Source organism: Leopardus geoffroyi, chromosome B1, assembly GCF_018350155.1.
Source record: "Leopardus geoffroyi isolate Oge1 chromosome B1, O.geoffroyi_Oge1_pat1.0, whole genome shotgun sequence".
Taxonomy (NCBI): Eukaryota; Metazoa; Chordata; class Mammalia; order Carnivora; family Felidae; genus Leopardus; species Leopardus geoffroyi.
Window position 1 is genome coordinate 121,401,480 of NC_059327.1, and position 21,620 is coordinate 121,423,099.

General features: G+C 36.8%; 1 protein-coding gene across 2 annotated transcripts in view; it reads left to right on the forward strand.

Annotated features, from left to right (window-relative positions):
- The first annotated feature begins 1,136 nt into the window (after positions 1-1,136).
- Positions 1,137-21,620, forward strand: part of EMCN (endomucin) — a 104,839-nt gene continuing 84,355 nt past the window's right edge. For both annotated transcript variants that reach the window (XM_045471825.1, XM_045471833.1), the window contains exon 1: positions 1,137-1,348. In XM_045471825.1, the coding sequence (XP_045327781.1) occupies positions 1,282-1,348 (67 nt within the window). In that variant the 5' untranslated portion in view covers positions 1,137-1,281. The remainder of the gene's footprint in view (positions 1,349-21,620) is intronic.

Genomic DNA, 21,620 nt, shown 5'->3' on the forward strand with positions numbered 1-21,620 from the left:
GAGAGCCCTAATATACAGAGAGTCTTTCCTAGTTGGCATTCTGGTCTGAAGAGTCTGTCTCTCCCGACCTCACTGACTTGCTGGGAGACCATTCTACCCCAGTGCCATTTCGATCATATTTCTTGGAGAAGAGTGCCCATGGGGGTTGTACAAGGTTTCCCTGGCTATCTGAAAATAAGGCATTCCTATGAAAACTTTCCTAAGTGGAAATGGTGTGAAGAAGCAATTATCATTAATTTATATGGAGAATTTTTGAGCACTCTCAACCCCCCCCCCAGAAAAAAAAACAAAAATAATCTTTCTTAGGCTTTTCTCATCGCTTAAGACACATCTTGCTAAAGGACGCACAGGTTAAATGGAGATAAAGCGCAGATGCTCACAGGGTAGAGTTTAACACTGCGGTGGCTTCATGCTGAGACATTGAGTGTCATTCCAGGGAAGGAGCTTGGCGGGGCCACTCTTGTTGCTGAAGGTTGCGTGCTGACTCTAGAATAGCTCACTGCAACACGAACACTGAACCCTACTTGTCAAAAGCAGAGGTTGCCTGTATAACTAATTTTTCCTTATCCTGCATCAAATTCCACCAATAAAGAACAGGAATGAGCAGTGAAGAGTCACATATCATTGTTTAATTCTATTAGAAATGTCCTAAGAAACCTCCCCGGACATCCCTGAGAAGTCTTTTTGCTTACTCAAGAGCAGAGCATGACCTATTTATTAAAGTTTTACACTTATTTCCAGAAGATGGTCTTTGCTAATCTGACTTTCAAGTTGGAAGGAAAGAAGAAAAGTTGATTCCTTATGGATTTTGCTCTAAACTTTAACCCTCAGGCGGTTAAAGCCTCTTTATCCAAAGTGAATCTCTGTTTAATAAGGCCCCTTTTATAACCGCTCCAAAACACGCTTTCAAAACAAAAGTTAGAATGCTGTATGGTCCATTCTCAAGAAAGATCTGTTTCTGTTCAGCACCCGCCCTGACCTTTTTGTTGAAGAAGAACAAAATAATGTAGTAACAAAAACACAAGTGGCTGCCAAAGGAAGAGAAAAAAAAGTTCCTGTAAGGGACTGAAACAATAAATCTCCTCTCTGCTGAACTCCCAAAGGGAGTGTGTGTATTTCCTCCCGTTCTTTATCAGAGCCCCCGAAATAAGTAGGAATGGGCAGTGGCTGTTCACATTCAGCACACCTTTTCCATTTGCTAATAAGGCCCTGCCAGGCTGGGAGGGAGTTGTCTCCGCCTGACTCTGAAGAGAAGAGCCACAGAGCCGATCCGCGGGCACCATGAAATCCCTTCAAGTGACCATCCTTTGTCTTCTGTTCAGTCTTTATAGCAGTAAAGAGGACACAGGTACCATTTTCTCTTATTCCTCTGACTGTGTGGATCAGAAATCACTAGCAGGGGACTCAGTCTCAGTTTACCCTCAGGGACCTTGCCCTGAAACATGGCTGCAGCAATTCATTTGCTGTGTCCAGTGTGTGGATGTTGACTGGGAATGCATTGAGAAGGCTCCACGGAGAGAATGTTTGTTTTCACTGAAAGGAAATGTTTGCTGGTGCGGTGGCCTTGCAGCGTATTTGATGCGATCGTAAAGGTACGGGGAACACCAATAGCATTTTTTGAGAATAAAAACCTGGGAATAAAATACTGGTTAAAAATGTACTATTTCTCACCACTGTGCTCCTTTCAGGTGTTAAGTCTAGAAATAACGATTGTCAAGTATGGGTGAAAGGCTGTAGTCAGAAACATTGCGTTGCAGATGCTGGCCTATATGCGTGGCCACTATCTTTTGGCTCTGATAAATTGAGAGGTTGGATAAAGCTGCCTAGGAAAATGAATAGCAGTATCTTGAGGTGGTAGGGGAAGTAAAAAGGAGAGTCATTTTGATAAAAGTGAACAACATTTATTTGCTCCAGAAACCAGCACAAATCCACACATATACACACAACAGTTGGCTCATCATCTCAAAAATCTTACCCATTGAAGGCAGTTTCAGAGACTCAACCAAAGGCTATATGTGAATCAATGTAAGTCTTGACTATATTAATGACCAGTTGCAAGAGATTATTAACATTTATCTTCTAACCCTTTCTGAGGGATTCACTGTACGCAATTAAATTTAATCAATATTTATTAGGATCTTACCATGTAGTCATCGGTGCAAGAAATACATGAATGATTAAGCCATTGTCCTTACCAACAGTGGTAAATGTAGTGTGGGGAAAAATAACTATGTAATTCTAATACACGACAGATTTAATAAGCATGAAAACCAAAGTACAAGCTATCATAAAAGAGCACAGTTGGGAAGTATTGATTCTGAGGGGCCCTGGAAAAATATCAGTTCTAATTTTATTTTTTCATGTGCTCTCTTCAAAAGTTTGTTGCCTACAAAAATTCTAACATAGAGTAATAATGCAGGAAAAATTACATACACTGCTTCAATAATATTTATCATTAATTTCTCAAAATACATACATAAATTTAGGACTCATTCCCAAACACTTCAAAATCACCTATGATGGCTTACCATGCATCTTGGCGTTTCCAGAGTCAAGTTGCAGCAGGTATCAAGGCCAGAAAACCTAACTTAGAAGAGTTACCAAGAATCTGAGTTTTTAAAATAAAGAGTATTTGTGAGAGGCCACAGAAATCAGTATATGAGCTTTTAAGTAACTCTTCAGTATGCATGGGAAAGATTGGTAGGAATCCCAATGCCATGGAAAACACTGCTTACAAACACGGGTCAGGTCAATATAAATTTGAAAGTCTGGGTGAAGCTGCCCCCTACCCCGGGTCTGTAAGTACACTAATTTCCCGGCATTGTTAAACTCTGAATGGATTACATGCCTTTCTGAAAGCAAAATGGAATGGTATCAGTTCAAGAATTCAGTAGTGTCAAATCAAGAATCAGCCTGCAAAACCTGGCCGTAAGAAAGATGGAAAGGTACAGGATAACCCAGAGATGACCTGGCAGATTTTCTGTTTATGATCATTTGGGGGAAAATACCAACTTCTTTTAACTCACCAGTAGTGAGCACAACCTGTTAATGGTGTCTTCTTTCTAATGAACTATTAACCCAAGTAAGGTACTTTCTTATTTAAGCAGATATAGTGATTACATAATGACTATCTCCTTCAACTTCTGCCAACAAGCCTATTTGTTAAGGAAAGTGTCTGTAAAATCCACTCCATTTTTCTTAAAAAAGGAAACTTTAGCTCATGAGCATAAATTGCCCATCCAAGTGGTGCCCAGAAGGAACTGGAAGAAGTTTTCCACCAGGTTGTATGATTTTGTTGCACCTGGCTCTGCCTGTTCTGTTTCCGTCCCCAGATATGCCGCAGGAAATGAAGCATTTCCTAAGCTGATTTATTAAGTTCTTTCCCTAACCCCCTGTACCGGAAACACATTGATTTCAAAGCTTTGTACATTCCCCAAACTTAGAATGCTTAACATATTTCATCAGCAGAATTGATTATTGGGGGTGAGGAGGGAGGCATTTCATCTGCCTTAAATTCACAAGTTGTCAAGAAGATCCATGCTTTTTTGCATAGTAATTTATTCCTAAATAATGATCTTTTAGAGAAATTGACTACTTTTCTTTTTCCTTCTGACATTTTTGTCAGTCCCAGATTTAAATAAATACAATATAGTCTTTTGTGCTCATTGTGAAAATCAAGTGAATCTTTCTACACAGCAGTGAGTGACTTTCTATTACTTGGTTGGTGGTATAACATTTTACATTCTCCAATTTGGAAAGCTGTTCTGTTGAAATATGTACGTGAAGTTCCTGAAAAGGAACTGTCATTCTTTCCCAAGGTTTTCTAAATTGTATTTAAAACGGAACAGACCCCTCCTGTGGCTTTTAAACCCCTTTGGCTTTTAAGCCTAGATCTGTGAGCCTTTTCCTGTCAAGACTGAAAGAAATGAAATGAAGAGGGCATGGAAACAAGTTACTCTTCAAGCGCCATTTGCTTTTTGGAGTTTACATTAATTTAGGAAAGATGAAAATGTTTCAAGCATTTGCAAATGGGAACAAGCAACATTTTATTGGTATCTGAAGAAGAATTTAATTGCTTGGAGAGATTCATTTGATACTTATCGAATATTCAGTTTCATGGAAAAAATGGATTGAACACACTGTAAGACAGGCATTATACTAAATGCTATAGATTTATAGAGAATACTTAAGACTCAGCCATGGCCCTTGAAATGGGGAAGAGAAGAGGAGGTAAGGAATAAGAAGTTTGACTATATTGTAAGTCTTAAGTGGTGAATAAAGAATGATAGGGAGCTTAGTTTGGGGTGTAAGGGCATCAGAAAAGACTTCATATAAAAGTAGAAATTATGATGAACTTTGAAATTTGAAAAACAGGAGGTTCTAGACCGATGGAATTTCTTGAGTAGGAACATGAAAACATCAGTATATTCTAGTGTAGAAATGTAAGGAAATCACACATTAGATGTAGGTTAAGTTTTAGAAAATAAGATTGGAAATAGAGTCTCAGGATATGTGGCTACCAGGATGAAAAATATTGGCTAGTTATCAGTCAATAGTTAATACTGAATAGTTAATTCATTTAGAGCCTCTAAATGTGTTTCAGTGTGGAAATTATATGATTGAGGCTATACGTTGGGAAGATGAATCTGTCGGCAGGATATAAATTAGACTACTGCAGTCAGGAGAGACGAAAGCTAAAGAAAATAGTGCAAATGTTATTGCCAGTCTAAAAATCTGTCAATAAAGTAAAAAAAAAAAAAAAAAAAAGATTTGGGGAAGAGCCTAAAGGGAGTAGAAAGTTTGTGATTTGACATATTCTTGACTGGCAATGAGGGAGAAAGTGAATGAGATGTACAGAGAGGATTCTCTGAAGACCAGAAGTAGGAAAATGGTTTGGGAGCAGAGGGAGGGAAAGATAGGTGGAGACCATTTAAGGAGAAAAATGAAGTATTTGATTTTGGACATGGTGAGTTTGAAATCCTAATAAGATATTTAAACAGAGACATTGAGGGTAAATTAAAATCCACAGGGAATTGTAATGCCCCTGAAGTTGAAGGTGGCGGTGAGTGTTCTTTACTCTTGAATCCCAGGAGTTCTTAGTCCTGCCCACTTTAAGATTCATAACAGAGAAAAGCAATTTATTTCTCACCTGGATGCTCATATTTCTAGCTCTCTCATGGCACTTGTGTTTTAATTCTATCATAATTGTTTGTAGGCATATCTGATCTCCTCTTCCAGACGATAAACACCTTGAAAGTAGGGGCCATATTTAATCACCATATTTATTTTGTTTGTCCAGTAACAGTTCTAAACATATAGTAAGGACATAGTTAGCCGGATGACATGTAAATGAATGATACAGTTGCCGTCTTTTTTTGTTTTGTTTTGTTTTCATTTTTTATTTCTTCCAATGACAAGCACTCACCAGTTTACTGCCTTGTTTATATGAAAGATTATGGACATGTATGACTCATAGTGTATAACATGGATACAAATGGATTGCTTTGATCCTGGCAACAAAAGTGGGCACCAAATATAAGGAAAAGGGAAAGGGGCTTCTTATCAAAGGGAAGCCAGTTCCCAAAGTCTGGCCAAAAGAGAAGATGACAGCTATAGATGGACCACCTAGCACTGGGTGACAGTAATTTACAACAAATATGGAAAAAGAAACAGCCTTGACTATAATCTTTGGGAGGAAGAGCATCTAAAAAGAATTAGCTCTACTTTTCCTTTTTGGGAATAAAATACTTTATATAATATCTTCTTATAGATAGAAATATTCAAGAAGAAACCTTATTCTCAAGCAACTTCTTAAAAATACAAAATGGATTTTTTTAAAAAAACAAAGTTCATAAAAAGTGAAGTTTAAGAAAGTTAATTCATGTGTTATTTTAGATAGCATAAGAGTTGCTTTAGAGCAGATCGTTTTACTGATTACTTCTGTTTAGCTTAATCACTGTCAGCAAATCTTACCTAAAATGGGTGATCTAATATAAGGAGAATGAACCAATAGGCAAACAGATCCAACGGGGAAGTATTCAGTCCCCACACCATTTGTTTAACATTCTTTTTTTTTCCACTACTCATTTTGTTTGAAGTTTCTACCTAAAAGTAGAAGTGATCAGTCTAGAATTTCTGTTTTCAAGAGATTCATAACAGTAGTCACCAGTAAATTCTCTGGCAATTTTATCTTGCTAATTGTAATTATTCAGATAATTGAGGGAAAAAATGATGCCCCTTTGGGATTTTCAGAAAGCTTGTATTTTACTGGATCATTGCCCGTCCTTTCCTTTTCATTGATGAAGTTCCATTTCATGCTTCAGGTAAACATTTTAACTTATGAATAATTCTAATTCAAGTAACTTCTATGTTTTTTGGGTTTTTTTTTTTTTTTTTTTAGTCATCACTTTCCAACTTCCTCTTCATTTTTGAGAACAATTTGAGATGCACATTTCTAAACAGTGAATGTCAAAGCAGGAATGTACTCTAAGGGACATTCAATTCCTGTTAGTAAGTGCCTCTTTTCCCGTTACTGAATTCCTGTGGGTCATTATAGGATAGGATAATAATTCCTGTTGGGTGTTAGAAGAAACTCTTTTAGTTAGCAGACAAGATCCCTTTTGTACTGTTGCAGACACAACATCAGCATCGACATGAAAACCATTAGTGATGGCAGTTACATCTAGAAAGGCCGCTGTATGGTTCCCAAATTTGGAACAACCATAGGAAAAATTGTTTTAAACAAGGAAAAGAAAAGAAAAAAACAGTTTTCTAAACTTGAATACAAGCTTTATGTCTTGTAGAAATATCAGCAGAGATAATCATAACTAGTGTCTAAATAGAAGCAGCTACTGTACAAGCATTAGACTCCTGTTGTGTCTTTCCCTCTATCTTCTCCGGCTGTGTTTACTCCAGCCATCGCTATGGCAACCTGCCAGGCACATGTGTAGCCTGACAGCGCCTTGCTTCACGTGAATGTATATCTTTTGCTTTCTTGTCTGTGTCACTCTGATACTGAGACAGTGTCCCTGGCAGAACCGCACACGGCACTGTTGGGCATCTGAGCTGTAAGAGCAGTAGCCCCTCTATGAGACAACGCCTGCCGAAAGGGGAAATGGAGCCAGTGAATAAATGCTTTCCTCTTCTGTTCCTGCTCTGTTTCACTGCTTTAGTCCTCTATTCCTTTCCCTGACTTCACTTTCCTTTACAAACTGTCTGCACACAGAGAGTTTGCACACTCAGCTTCGTCTTGGGCTCTGTTTTCCAGTGAAATCCAGGATTAATTATTTCTCTTGATGGGCTCATTTTAGTGTGAATGATAAGAATATATCGAGATGTAGACTTGTTACAGTTTCTCTGATACTCCAATCATTATTCACCACCTTTCTTCCTCTTCACTTAAAAAAAAAAAAGCAAGAAAAAGCTTTATCGATCTTTTGTTGAATATGTTAAACGATATTCTAAGCAAGTCCTTTTCTAAGGCAATCATTTGCCTGTTTGTATAGATTCAGGAATGAATTATATTGTAAGGTTGGTAGCCAAAAATGTTGAAGTCATTGATTTTATTCTTGGTGCACTGCTCATCTAAAATATGAACCGCTTTTTAAATCTGTCTGTTCAGTCATATCCTGTCTTAAACACAAATTAGTTGTGTCAAAACACTGACATAGTTGGATCTGGTCCAATTTAACCCATATGAGTGTCATCACAACATCTACTGACATCTGCCATTTTTAAGCCAGACATGTTACACAGATTACTTCCATCACAACATTTTAAGGCCAACTTTATTATTCCCATTTTACTGATTAGGAAACGAGGCTTGAGGGACTATAAAGTTATACTAGAGCAATGTGGTTTAAAATCAAACGAGAGGAAGTTCTTCAAAATCTTCCTTGTAGCTTGTTGCCTTCCAGCGTGGTGAAATTGCAATACGTTGAATTTTTCTAACGGAAAAGAGAAAGCATAGAGACTTTCCCACTTGGGTAATTCAGAAGCCACTGCTGCCTCTCATAGCATCTTCCACACCTTAAAAACCACAAACTAAGTGCCATGAATAAGTTTCCACTTAGTGATAATGATCCTCTTGCTGTGCTGGATTCAATTAATTACTAAGGGGATGCATTGAAAAGAGGTGTAGGCATTTGCCTACCTACCGATTGTTAAGTTAGTTGGGAAAAAACAATGTGGTTGTCTGCAATATAGATGTCAGTGCAGCTAATACGAGACTTGGAGAAGGAAAGAAGCTAAGGAAATAACTAACAGTGAATTAATCACTTAGTGTCACATTTATAATTCTTTTGGAGCCAGACTGTCTGGGTTCAAATTCCAGCTCTGCCACTTACTATCTGTGTGAACTTGGGCAAGTTGTGTAACCTTCAGCTTTCCCAGCTGTGCAGTGGGACCAGCGCAGTCCCTACCTCATGGGAATATTAGGGGGATCACGTGAAGGCAGGCACACAAAGAAAACACCCGCAATAGTGCCCTGCATGTGAGAACTCTGTAAGGTTTGCCGAGTTTAGGGACTCAGAGTTCTTTAGTTTATTATATCCCATTCCTTAGACAAACTGCCTTATTTCCAAATCGATTCTAATGCAAACTCAGCAAATATTTAAATAATTATGATGTTAATTCTCACAAAGTGAAAAACCAGCGCATGAAAATTTTCACTGAAGAATTGATGTGAGATGCTAGAAAGATGAATGCCATGTTTTTAATCACCATACATGTAGGCACAACTTGATATGTGCAGATCATATTCTCTAGAATGTCTTTCAGATTTGTAAGTTATTTAACTCACTGTATAAACTAACCACTCAAACTAATAAGTAAAAATATATTTGTGTTTTTTTTGTTTGTTTTAATTTTTTTGATGTTTATTTATTTCTGAGAGAGACAGAGCGTGAGTGGGGGATGGGGAGAGAGAGAGAGGGAGACACAGAATCTGAAGCAGGCTCCGGGCTCTGAGCTGTCAGCACAGAGCCCTACACGGGAGTGGAACCCTCAAACCGTGAGATCATGACCTGAGCCGAAGACGGATGCTTCACCGACTGAGCTACCCAGGTGCCCCAAAATGTGTTTGTTTTTAATGAAGATGCTAACTTTGTAGCCTGAGAATTGTCAACCTTCTTACATATTCTCACCTTCCTTAAGGTATTGAGCACTGCTTAATCTGAGAGGTGGCTATGTGAGGGGAAGACACCTTGATTTTAACGTGAGAACCAAGTTTGGGTCTAGCTTCTTAGTATGCTGAAATTAACCAAGACATTAAATACTTCTTAGCCTCAGTTTCTTCATCTGAATATGAGAAAAATGATATTTGCTGACACAGTATTAGTGTTACATGAAAATCAGAAAACCTATTTGAAGTGCTCTGGAACTCATAGTTTACTATTTAAATATTGGTTATTAATATGCAAACTAACATTTAACTCACAGTATCAAGGAATAAGCAGGAAGGCATTTCATACATTTGGGAATTTGTCCTTACTGACTGGCACGCCACGATTGCTCTTTGAGCTACAATACTTTTATATGTTGGGGCGCTGGGTGCCTCAGTCGGTTAAGTTCTGAACTCTTGATGTCGGCTCAGGTTATGATCTCACTGTTCGTGGGTTGGAGCCCAGCCATCAGGCTCTGCGCTGACAGCACAGAGCCTGCTTGGGATTCTCTGTCTCCCATTCTCTTTGCCCCTCCCCTGCTCATACACATGTGCATACTTTCTCTCAAAATAAAGAAAGAAAGAAATACCTTTATATATTTTTCTACGGCTGCTACACATTCAAGTAGCCGTGTGTTGAACTACTGTTTGAGTTCTAAAAACCACACACATGAAACACAGAACCGTTTGTATCAGGCATTGAATTTATTTTTAGCTCAAATGGGGAAAGAAATTATTTTTTGTGGTATGAACTGTGAAATCGTCCTCCGAGAGCATTTGGCAAGCGTGAGGACATAAACGGCGAGCTCTGGGACGCTGTCTCTAGGGAAGAGAGGTCACTCCTGCATTCGTCAGCTCGTGGCCATGGTGACAACTGTCTCCAACAATGAAACATCTCTCAAGTATCTCTCCCTGTGGACACAGTTTTTGAAAACGAGGTCCTCCATTTTAAATACAAAAAATTAACAGCAATTGCATTATTGGGATTTAGATAATGAAATGATGTGAATCCGTAAGCTTTTCTTTTTCTTTTTTTTCTTTTTTTTTTTTTTTATGAATCCATAAGCTTTTTGTTATTTTTCTTTTTATCTTTTTCTGACAGCCTCATTTGTTGGGAACCACTTTTATATTAACCAAAGTTGACAACTCCCTAGATTTGCAAAGTAGAAGAAAGAAAAATGACAATCCTGCCAGCCATTTAAAATCCTTTTATTAGAGTCCATTGTAACCTAACTGAATGTAAATCTCTTGAGAACGAAGACAATATCGAATTGATCTTTTTTTCCCCCAGGACCTATCTTTGGACACATAGGTGGTGATCACTAGCTCGTGCTTCAATTTGGAAAACTGTATTTCTTCAAAAGTCAGCAGAGTTGAAAAAAGTCAGAGTTGAAAGTATACAAAACATGTCTGGATTTGTTTTCAGTGACTTGAGGACAATATTTATTTTTATCCTTGGCCTGCATAGTGGAGAAGTTGTGAGTGTCATTTTGGTCAGCTGAACTGATTTGGTTTGCTTTATGAAATTGACCTGCAGTCCTATTGCTGTATAAATAGCAGAAAATGCCCACCTCTGGTTTATATTAACTCTTCAAATCGCATAGGAGTGGTATGATTATCAGAATGCAAGTGTTGAATCATTCCTGTGTCTCGCTCAGAAGAAAAAAAAAAGGTATCCTACAATTCATTGGGTAATTCTGAAACACTTAGATCTCACTAGTCCTCATTCCTGCTAAAATGTAAAATTGTGGAAGTTCAACTGTAGAGATGCATTGATTACAGACTTTACCTCTCCAACTTCATTCCATGTGTTGAGTTAATAACTTTATTCTAATCTTGTCCAGAAGCAAAGGCATTAAATAATTCAGTTATTCCCAGGTTTTAACATTTTCGTTGATCAGTAAGTAATAAAATTCCCCTCGGGCAGTTGACAGGCAATTAACCGGTTTTTACTTTGCCAAATAAAGACACAAACTACCTACAATGTACATACCATTTACCAGTAGGTTACATAAAATAAAGCCTGCTTTAGCTGTATGTATATATCCGGCAATAGAACAACTTTTTTTGCACTGAGTTCCGACTAATGTCACAAGCTGGCACTGTGCAAAGGTGAAGTGTACTGTTGGTATTGAAGCCAAGAGGCCCTCGGTGTTAGTTACCAGGGGCCACAAGCCTTCTGTGTGGCTGGGCCAAGCAAATGTTTTAGCCTCTCGAGTCTTTAATTTCCCAATCAACAATATGAGTACAGTCCTACGAAATCATATTCAAGTTTTTCTTCCAGATCTATCATTGTGTGATCTGTAACAAGCAATTTCTGTGTATTTTGCCTCAAGTTATCTTGCTTCACTTTCACCCTGTTATTTCTAGATGTGTTCATTTTGGATCAAGATGTTCAATTCTATTTCCTCATGTTGTTTCCTTTGGGAATTTTCAGACAGGGCTGTAGGAAAGTATCTGCTTCACAGGTAAAGGGTCATTTCTCTGCCATGAGACACATGTCTCAGAGGACACACCCACGAAAGACAGTTTTTTCCCATTTGCCCTGTGGTCTTATTTGTATATAATTTGGACACATGTGATGGTGGGAGGGATAGAAGAACAGAGAGAAAAAGAGAGAGAGAAACATAAATTCACTGACATCCAGAAAAGATTGAGAGTAAAGATGAGGTTAAAGGGTCGGAGAAGGTGCTGGAGGCTGGGAGAAAGAGAGAAAGCCTCTCTGAGAGGGTTGGGATGGGGGAAATATGAAGAATAAGAAGGGGAGGAAGAAAGATATGTAACAAAAGCTCTGATAATTTGGGAGGAGCACTCCCCAATGGCCTTCCAGCCACTCTTCTGGACCTGATATGCAATAGGGTTCTTTCTTCTTATCATTATATCTCCTGCTAGTCCTTCATTCTTCCATCCATTTCATTTGCAACATGCTACACATTTTACAAAGCACTTTATGGATCAATTATCTCATTTAATTCTTGCCATTGCCTGGGTGATTGTGCAGGCTGGCGTTACTGGGTTCACTGTCAGAGGAGAAAAGCCCAAGGACACACACACTGTAATTCAGATCAGTAGGTTTTAACATTTATTACTCATAAGAATCACTTAAGTTATCTGTGAAAAATGGATTTTCCTAGGGCTCATCCCCAGTGCTTCCAGTAAAATCCAGACAACTCTGCTTCAGCAATTACTATGGATAATTTGTATACACTGGCACATGGACTTAACGTTCTGAGAAATCCTGGACTAGATTTCAATTTCCTGAGCAATCATCTGAACTCTTTTTATTGCCCCTCAGACCCACAAGATTCCCAGAGGTGTTAACCTTTAAATAAAAGGTGCTAGGGTCTAGTGCTTTCAGAGGGAGACTTAGTATGAATTCAGAGCGATTTTTAGTTTTTTTGTTTTTTGGGATTTGTTTTTCATTGGGTGTGTGTGTGTGTTTTGTTTTTTTGTGTTTTTTTTTTTTCTTGTACTAGTTTAGTATAATAGAAATTAGATTTGGCCAAGGCAAACTAGATTTGAACCACCGAAATCTCCATAGGTGCATAGGTTTAAATTCCAGGTTTTTTATCCATCCATTGTAAGGAGATTTCCTACTCATTATGAGTTCCTATTGATTGCTTTCCATTCTACTATTAATCTCCTTCCTGTTTTCATCAACACTGCAAGACCTTGGGTCTCTGTCCTGTCGCTGCTCAAGAGGAACCCCCTTGAATAATAGTTTGGTTAGAGACACAGCTACGGCCTTCTCGTCAAAGTTTCAGGTGGTGTCCGAATGCGTTCAATAATCCAAACACAAATATTTCTGGTTCCTGGAGAGGTGTTGGAGCCAGAGGAGTCTGAGAAGGTATGGCGAGTTCAAGGGCCAATGTTAACAGATACCTTGTAAGCTTAAAAAGAGATTGAGAAGCTGTGATGTTATGAATCTACAATAGCCATGCAGGGAAACTGGTAGTATTAGAAAATGACAAGGCGAAATTTGTCAACTAGCTTATTACCTGCCATGACTTAACACACTGGGATATGTGACAGGAGGAATTCAATACGCTCTCTTCTTGGGCTCAGAAACTGGCATCCACTGACATAACCTGCACATGTGTATCGTTTGGCCCTGAAGTGTTCTATGACTACAGGAAAATATTTAAAAATAAGAAAATTTCACAAAACAGCAACAAAGAAGGACATTGATGATCTTATTTTCAGGTTTTCTGGCAACTCTGGGCCTCATATTCCTCATGGCAGCATTCATTTAAATCTAAGTAATGGGGTGACTGGGTGGCTCAGCTGGATAAGTGCCTGTCGTCAGCTCAGGTCATGATCTCGCGGTTTGTGGATTCTCGCCCTGCATTGGGCTGTCTGCTGTCAGCACAGAACCTGCTTTGGATCTTCTGTCCCTCTCTCTCTCTCTCTCTGCCCCTCCCCTTCTGCATGATCTCTCTCTCAAAAATAAATAATCATTTAAAAGAAAACCCTCAGTAATACATGCCCCTTTGAATTATGGAATGTTCTCTCTCTTACAAACATATGGGTACTTGTACCCTTCCTGGGTCTCTCATTCACTTCTCTGTACAACCTCTGTGGGTATTGGGGTTAATTCCTTCACCTATTTCATAGAATTTGTAGGATTTCAAATATGCATTAAGTGGATAATTTGCAAACTTATTCCATGTTTGTGGTGGTTCAGTGGATTTGGAAAGAACAGGGTTCTGGGGCAATTTCCTGTAATTGACTAGGCTTGCTAACTCCATCTCAGAATTTTAAAGACATATTCCAGTCACCATTTTTTTCATTTTTTCATAAATAAGAATGTTTTTATTGAAGTATAGTTATACATAATTAACTTAGTGCTGATGAATACTCTCTTGTTTTCATAGACTTAAGAAAGCATAAAACTTAGAAAATGATTTAAAGAATTTAGAAGCTACAAATCATAAAATGTGATTAAAATTCTACACTATTTTTGTTTCCCACCGTCTCTTAACAATTTATTTGGTGAACATAAACTTCCACCCGTGAAGAAAATATTGAAAGCCCATGGCTTTTCCGCTCACTCTTAAAAAGTGAACAATTTTATGGACAACTAAATTTGCAGAGTGCATCAATTCAAAATTAGAATATACAATCCAAAACAATGATTGAAAATTTTCTCCTATAGAACATGTCCATGTGGGATGGAATTCTACAAAGTGGTTTCTTTATAGTCTCTCTGTTTTTCTGGTTCCCTGTCCTCCCTCCAGCCCCTTTCTGACCACTCCATGTTGGGAACAGAATGAGCAAGGAGTAAGAAAGGTGAATGAAAGGTATTACTTGACCTAGCACCGTAAGTTGTGCCCGGAGCCTCATAGATAGTTAAAGACAATTGCTGAATGGTGCATTTTCAAAGGTGAGCTTTTGGGCCTCTTGCCCCTTGCAGCTCTTTGGTTCATAAGAATGGATCCTTATTCTGGGAGTTCTCTTCTTAGTCCTGAACAAAGAACTGGTAATCCTGTGTTAACCCAGAGCTTCACGATGCTAACGTGCCCAACTCTCTACATATACCTGAGGAACAGGACTCAAAGTAGCTCTAAATTCACTCTCTCACTCTCTCCCTGCGTTTGGTCCACAAGAAACAGTCATATATCTCTTTCTCTAATAAGCTCTGCTGGGGCAGTCATTCTCAATGTAGTAATAACTCTCCTGGTCCTACACTACAGCAGCTAGGCAGCAGTCTTTCATTGTACTGATTTTCCAAGTATGAGTCACTGGCCACTATGACTTTCAACTGTAAGAACCACATATTAGGGCAGGTTTGCATTGCAGACCAGACAAGCCTTGCTCCTTGGGGGTAAAGTAAGTGAGAATGGGATTCGAAAGAAGTATTTTGCAAAGACAACCTCCTGTCAAATAATATCTATGTGCCTCTCTCCACACTTTTATTCCTTTCATGTTACAGAGTGGATAAAGGGATTCCAGTGTCAACAGGCTTTAGATATTTTATTTGAAAATCTGATTATGATTGTCTCACAACTTTGTGATTTCACATGCATTAGTACCTGAATAAAACTTTGATGTTCACACATTGGGCCAGATATCGTGTGCCAATCTTTCCTTTGAAGCAATTAAAGCCTTGAATGTGTATTTTCTCAAAGTTTGATGTAATTATGCTATAAATCAGTATTATAATTAGAACAATAAAATTATCTGTATATTTAGAAGTTAAGGCATTCCCTTATAAGTGACCTACGGATCATAGAAAAAACGATGATAGAAATTAGAGAAAATGTGTTGAATATGAAGAGGAAATAAAATATTTTATAAAAAAATGTGTGAGATGGAGCTAAACCACTGATTAGAGGAAACTCTGTAGTCTTAATTGTACACATAAGAAAGGAAAAAATAAAAGAGCAAAATAAACCCAAATAAAGTAGATGGGAGAAATAAGAAAAGTAAGAGCCAAAATTAATGAAATAGAAAAGAAATATATAGGGGCGCCTGGGTGGCGCAGTCGGTTAAGCGTCCGACTTCAGCCAGGTCACGATCTCGCGGTCCGTGAGTTCGAGCCCCGCGTCGGGCTCTGGGCTGATGGCTCAGAGCCTGGAGCCTGTTTCCGATTCTGTGTCTCCCTCTCCCTCTGCCCCTCCCCCGTTCATGCTCTGTCTCTCTGTCCCAAAAATAAATAAACGTTGAAAAAAAAAAATTAAAAAAAAAAAGAAAAGAAAAGAAAAGAAATATATAATGCAAAGAATTTCTGTATATAATAAGATTGTTAAATTTCTGCCAAAATTAAGAAAAAGGAGAGAAGAAACAAACAAAAATGAAAAAGCAAACATCACTCTAGATGCCACTAAAAATGTAAGTCTATATTATAAAAAGCTTTATAATTCAATAATTTTGGAAATTTATATAAAATGAATACATGTCTAAAAAATATGGCCCCTCAAAACTAACTCAAGAAGAAATACAAAATTGTGGTAGATCTTTACTCATTAAAGAATTGAATCAGCAATTAATAACCTTCCCACAAAGAAAAATCTCACAACAATTAGTGTCACCAAAATGTTATATTAAACATTCAAATAACAAATAAATTTTGTTTTGCATAAACTCTTCCAGGGACTAAAGATAGAAGTTTTACTCCCCAACTTATTTTATGAGGTTACCAGATGGCTAAAATCAAAACTTGACGAGAATATTATGAGAGGAATATGTTGGTCAATCTCATTATGAAAAATAGATTTGAAAATCCAGCAAAACATAAAAAGTTACTTAAATTTGCCCAAGTTGGGGTTATATGAGCAATGTGAAGTTGGTTTAAAACTAGGAAACCAATCAGCATACCTGACTGACTCTGACAGTAGAGCACACAGCTCTTGATCTGGGGACTGTGAGTTCCAGCCCCACGTTGGGCTTAGAAATTGCCTTAAAAAAAAAAAAATTAATAAATAAATAAATAATAATAAAAAAAACTAACTAAGAAATCAACTTAATTCACTAGATTGACAGAATAAGGAGTACAACATATGATCATTTGAACAGATGCAAAAAAAAAAAAAAACTCTTTTAACAATTCAATATTATTGAATTAATAAAAAAAAATGGAAACAAGATATTTTAATCTGATAGAATAACTTCAAAAACTGTGACAATCATTGTGTATAGTGGGGAAATATTAGCTTTCCCTCTGAGAATGAGAACAAAACAATCTTGTCCAGTAATGTTATTTTTATAAAACATTGTACCAAATATGCTACCTAGTACTATAAGACAAGAAAAATTATTATTACCATAAATGGAAAGGAAAAAGTAAAAATTTATTATTTGGACAGGATACGATATGATTGTATAAGTAGAAAATCTATAAGAATTTATTGATAAATTATTAGAATTGAAGAATTAACTGAGGTCTCTGGATATAGAATTTATATAAATTAATTGCATTTCTATCTATGCAACAGCCATTTGAACGTTTAACAAAATACAATTTACAAAAACATCAAAGAAAAAAAGAAACAACACCAACCTATAAATAATTCTAATAAAAGATATGTACAATTCTTTTTTTTTTTTTAATTTTTTTTTTCAACGTTTATTTATTTTTGGGACAGAGAGAGACAGAGCATGAACGGGGGAGGGGCAGAGAGAGAGGGAGACACAGAATTGGAAACAGGCTCCAGGCTCTGAGCCATCAGCCCAGAGCCTGATGCGGGGCTCGAACTCACGGACCGTGAGATCGTGACCTGGCTGAAGTCGGACGCTTAACCGACTGCGCCACCCAGGCGCCCCAAGATATGTACAATTCTTAAGAGAATACTAAAACTTATTGAATGAAATTAAAGAAAACCTTAAAAATTAGGAAAATATACCATGTTCATTGATTGGGCAACCCCGTATTTAAATTATGTTAATTTTCTCCAAATAGATCTGTAGACTCAAGATAACTCCAATTAAAACCCTAATAAATTGTATTGTGGAATATAGGAATCTGATTTTAAACTTATATGGAAGTACATTAAAGTCAAGAAAATCTTAGTAATTTTTAAGAAAAACAAAAAAGGAGAACTTGTTTTACCAGTTATCAAGTGCCATAATAAAGATATAATAATTAAAACTGTCAAATTGGAGCACGGGTGTGTATCAAGCCATAGTGGCATTAATGCTATAAAGATCAGTGGATAGAATAAGGAGCCCTTAACCAGACCTACAGATATGTGGATCTTAGATAGAAAACAAAGATGGTAAAACAGAGCAGTGGGAAAGGATTGGCTTTTTTCATAAATGCTGCTGGGACAATCTGGTAGCCACTGGGGAAAAATTAAAATCGATTCCCACGTAACACTATATACAAAAACCAATTCCAGATGAATTATATACTGATGCAAATGTGGAATTTAAAACTTTAAGAAGAAAATTCAGGAGAATATCTCTGAAACTTTATTTTAGGAAAATACACAAAAAACACTAACCATAAATTAAAAGGCATATATTCTGTTGCATTAGAATTATTCAGTTTCTTAAAAGAAATAACAGCGAAAATGAGAAGACAGCTACAAAATGGAACAAGGTATTTGACATGGATATAACTAACCACCACCACCACCACCACCACAACAACAAAAAAAAAACTAATCTAGAATATATAGAAATAATTACAAATCAGTAAGGAAAATTAAAACAACCCAATCCCCAAACAAAACAAAACAAAATAATTGGCAGTCTTAAATAGGTACTTCACTTTTTCAAAAAAAAAGAAAAGCAAAAGAAATACAAGCATGCTCATAGTTGCACATTTTTTTATAATAGACAAAAATTAGTGACAGCTCAAATGTCTATGAATTACCAAATTAATAAGTAAATTATTGTTTATTCATCCAATGAACTGTATGAACCAACAATAATAAACATACTATAGCTATAATCAATAAAAAAATCTTAAAATACAAAATTGAACAAAACACAAAACATACCTACAATATATTGCAATTTACATGAAGATAAGAATGATCAAATTCAAATTCTATCATATTCAGATGTATACATAGACAGTAAACCCAAAAAGAAAGGCTAGAAATTAAGTCAGATTTGCTACAAGATTTGCTCTACAGCAGTGGGAGAGGGATATTATTCATAGAATATTCCCAAGAAGCTTCTGCACTGCTGGGAATATTCTCTCCCTTAATCTGGGTCATAATTACACTAGGTTCTGGTTAATGTCTATTCACGATATGTATATTCGTATTTTTGCACTTTTCTGTCTATATTACCCTTTTATAATGATTACAAAAGATACAGAGCCTGAACTTAAGAAACTTAAAATTAAAGATAGGATCTACCTACAAGGGAAATAAGCTGTCTTATGGGATAGATGAAAAGACTCCTCAAGTCTTAAGAGTGATTACTATGTAACAGAGGCTGAATCAATTTAATCAGAAAATATCAAGAAATAACAAGAAATTTGGTATATAAATCTCTATTGTCATTATTCATGCACTATTTGTGGATTCTCCATTTCTCCCTCCACCCCTGCATCCCTGGGACAAATCTCCTAGGAATAGGGAAGACCATATAGTTTTAAGCTTTAATTTAGATGTTACCAATTTTCTCTCAATCTCATTCTGTTTTTCTCTTGGATTTTAGGTTGTCATTCAGTCTTATTTATTTAGAGTCAGAAGCTTTCCGTGTAAGACTTGCTTCTGGTTTGTTCCCTTGTATTGAGCTAGCTTTCTGTAGGATGTCACTACCTGGAATTACTTTAGCAGTCAGAGGCATTCATCCTCTTTAATTTGATATGCACTAGTCGATTCGTGCACTCTTGTTCCACGGGACAAATGCTCGCGTAAGGATTCATGGCCAGCAATGCACCTCCGGATCTTTGGTCTTCACCAGATCCTCTTTGAGGCTGGAACCTGCCTTGTGAAGTCCAAATCGAAGCTGGGTCGCTATGTTTCTTGGTGTTCAAGACAGGCTGTCATGAGTTGGAACAAGGTTTAATCTTCCTGAGGACATTAATTTCATTTAGATTTGACTTTCTCCAATTTTCATCTAAGTCATGGAAAGAGAAGTACTATTTAAAAACATTTGTAGCCATTCTAAGAATTGATAAAACATTTATTAAAAGTAGTTATGAGCAAAGCCACATGCTTTGTTTACCACTGAATCATTTCAATATGGAAGCACATCTGACTTTATGATTTAATAATAATAATGCCATATTTATGCATTAATTAGGAGTTTGCAAAGTACTTTTATATACATTATCTCCACAAAATCCTCAAAAGCAGGCAAACTGGTATATGTTAACTACCTTCAATTTATGAATAAAATTTTAAATATTTAAGGGAAATTAACCAAATATATAAATGGGATTAAATGTTAAAGGATCTCTGAAGGAATTGTTAAATTTGCCTATTAATAAATAGAATAATAGCATTTATAAATTGAGTTTAAAAGCTTAAGAGAGAAAAAGATTTTTAATTCTGTGAATTAAAAAGAAAGTTAAATATATACTTCCAAAACTGAATTAACTTCTATAAGACATTTTCTGCACACAAAAGACATACTTGGGGGCATCAAAAAAAAGCTTACATTTAGAAACTTGAAAATATACTTACAGAACTAATATATTAAATATTAGTATCATGAGTGCATAAGTAAATTCTTCGTATTGGTAAGGGAAATAAATCATTAACTGTATGCCATCACTTATTTTTGCCCTGGTACATAGTAGGCATTCAGTTATTGTCTGTTAAATTAATGAAAAGTACTCATTAAGTGTTTAATTGTGTGGTTTAAGAACAGTATATATAGGGGCCCCTGGGTGGCTCAATCGTTTGAGTGTCCAACATTTGATTTCCACTCAGATCATGATCCCAGGGTCATGGGACCCAGCCTCAAAGTGGGCTCTGTGTTGAGGTTGGAGCCTCCTCATGACTCTCTCTCTCTCTCTCTCTCTCTCTCTCCCTTTGCCTGTCTACCCTGCTGTGCTTTCTGTCTCTAAATTATTTTTAAAATTATATATACAAATTCTAAGGAGAGGAAAGTTATTGTAGACAGAACTAATAAACAAGGCTTTAGGCAGATGGTACAACTTTAGCTGAACTTTAAAGAAAAAAAATTATCCATGTTCTCTGATATTTTTATTTAATTTTTTAAAAAGGAGAAAAAACATGAGCAAAACTCTGACGTTGGAAGTAAAAAATGTCAAGTTTAAGAGATAGCAAAGAAACCAGCTTATCTGTTGGGAAACAATGGGAAAGTTGAATGAACAGGTTCAGGCTATAAATAAAACTTTGAATTTTTTTTTTCCTAAAAGACAGCAATTTATTTTTTTAATCTACTATTCTCTGTGTTTGAAAGTAATCCAACAAATTGTAAGTATTGTGGTAGTCAATATCCAAGATGGCCTCCAATAATCTCTGCTTCTTGGTATTCAAGCATGTAGGTAGAACATTCTTACACTTAATTAAGGCTGACTTGTGTGACTCATAGGATACAGTGAAAGAGATATTGTGTGATTTCTAAGGCCTAGGCAGTAAAAGACATTATGGCTTCTACCTCAGTCTCTCGGATTGCTTTCTCTGGGGGGAGCCAGCCACCGCGTTGTAAGAACAATCAGGCAACCTTGTGGACAGACCCAGTGGAGTAAAACTGACAGCCAGCACCAACTTACCAGCAATGTGAGTGAATCACCTCATAAATGGATCTTCCAGACCCATCACACACTTGGAGATTGGTGCCCCACCTGCAATCTCTATAGACTGCCATCTTGTAAGAGATCCAAAGCCAGAATTGGTCAAAGCTGCTCTCAAGTTATTTCCCCACAAAAATTGTGGGAGATAGTAAGACATGAGTTTAGAGACAATTTGTTGCACAGCAGTGTATGGCTGATATAAGTGCTATTATCCAGACGTGTAATACTTTCAAATTTTTGATACAATTTTTTTAAATGTTTATTTATTATTGAGAGACAGAGAGACACAGAGCA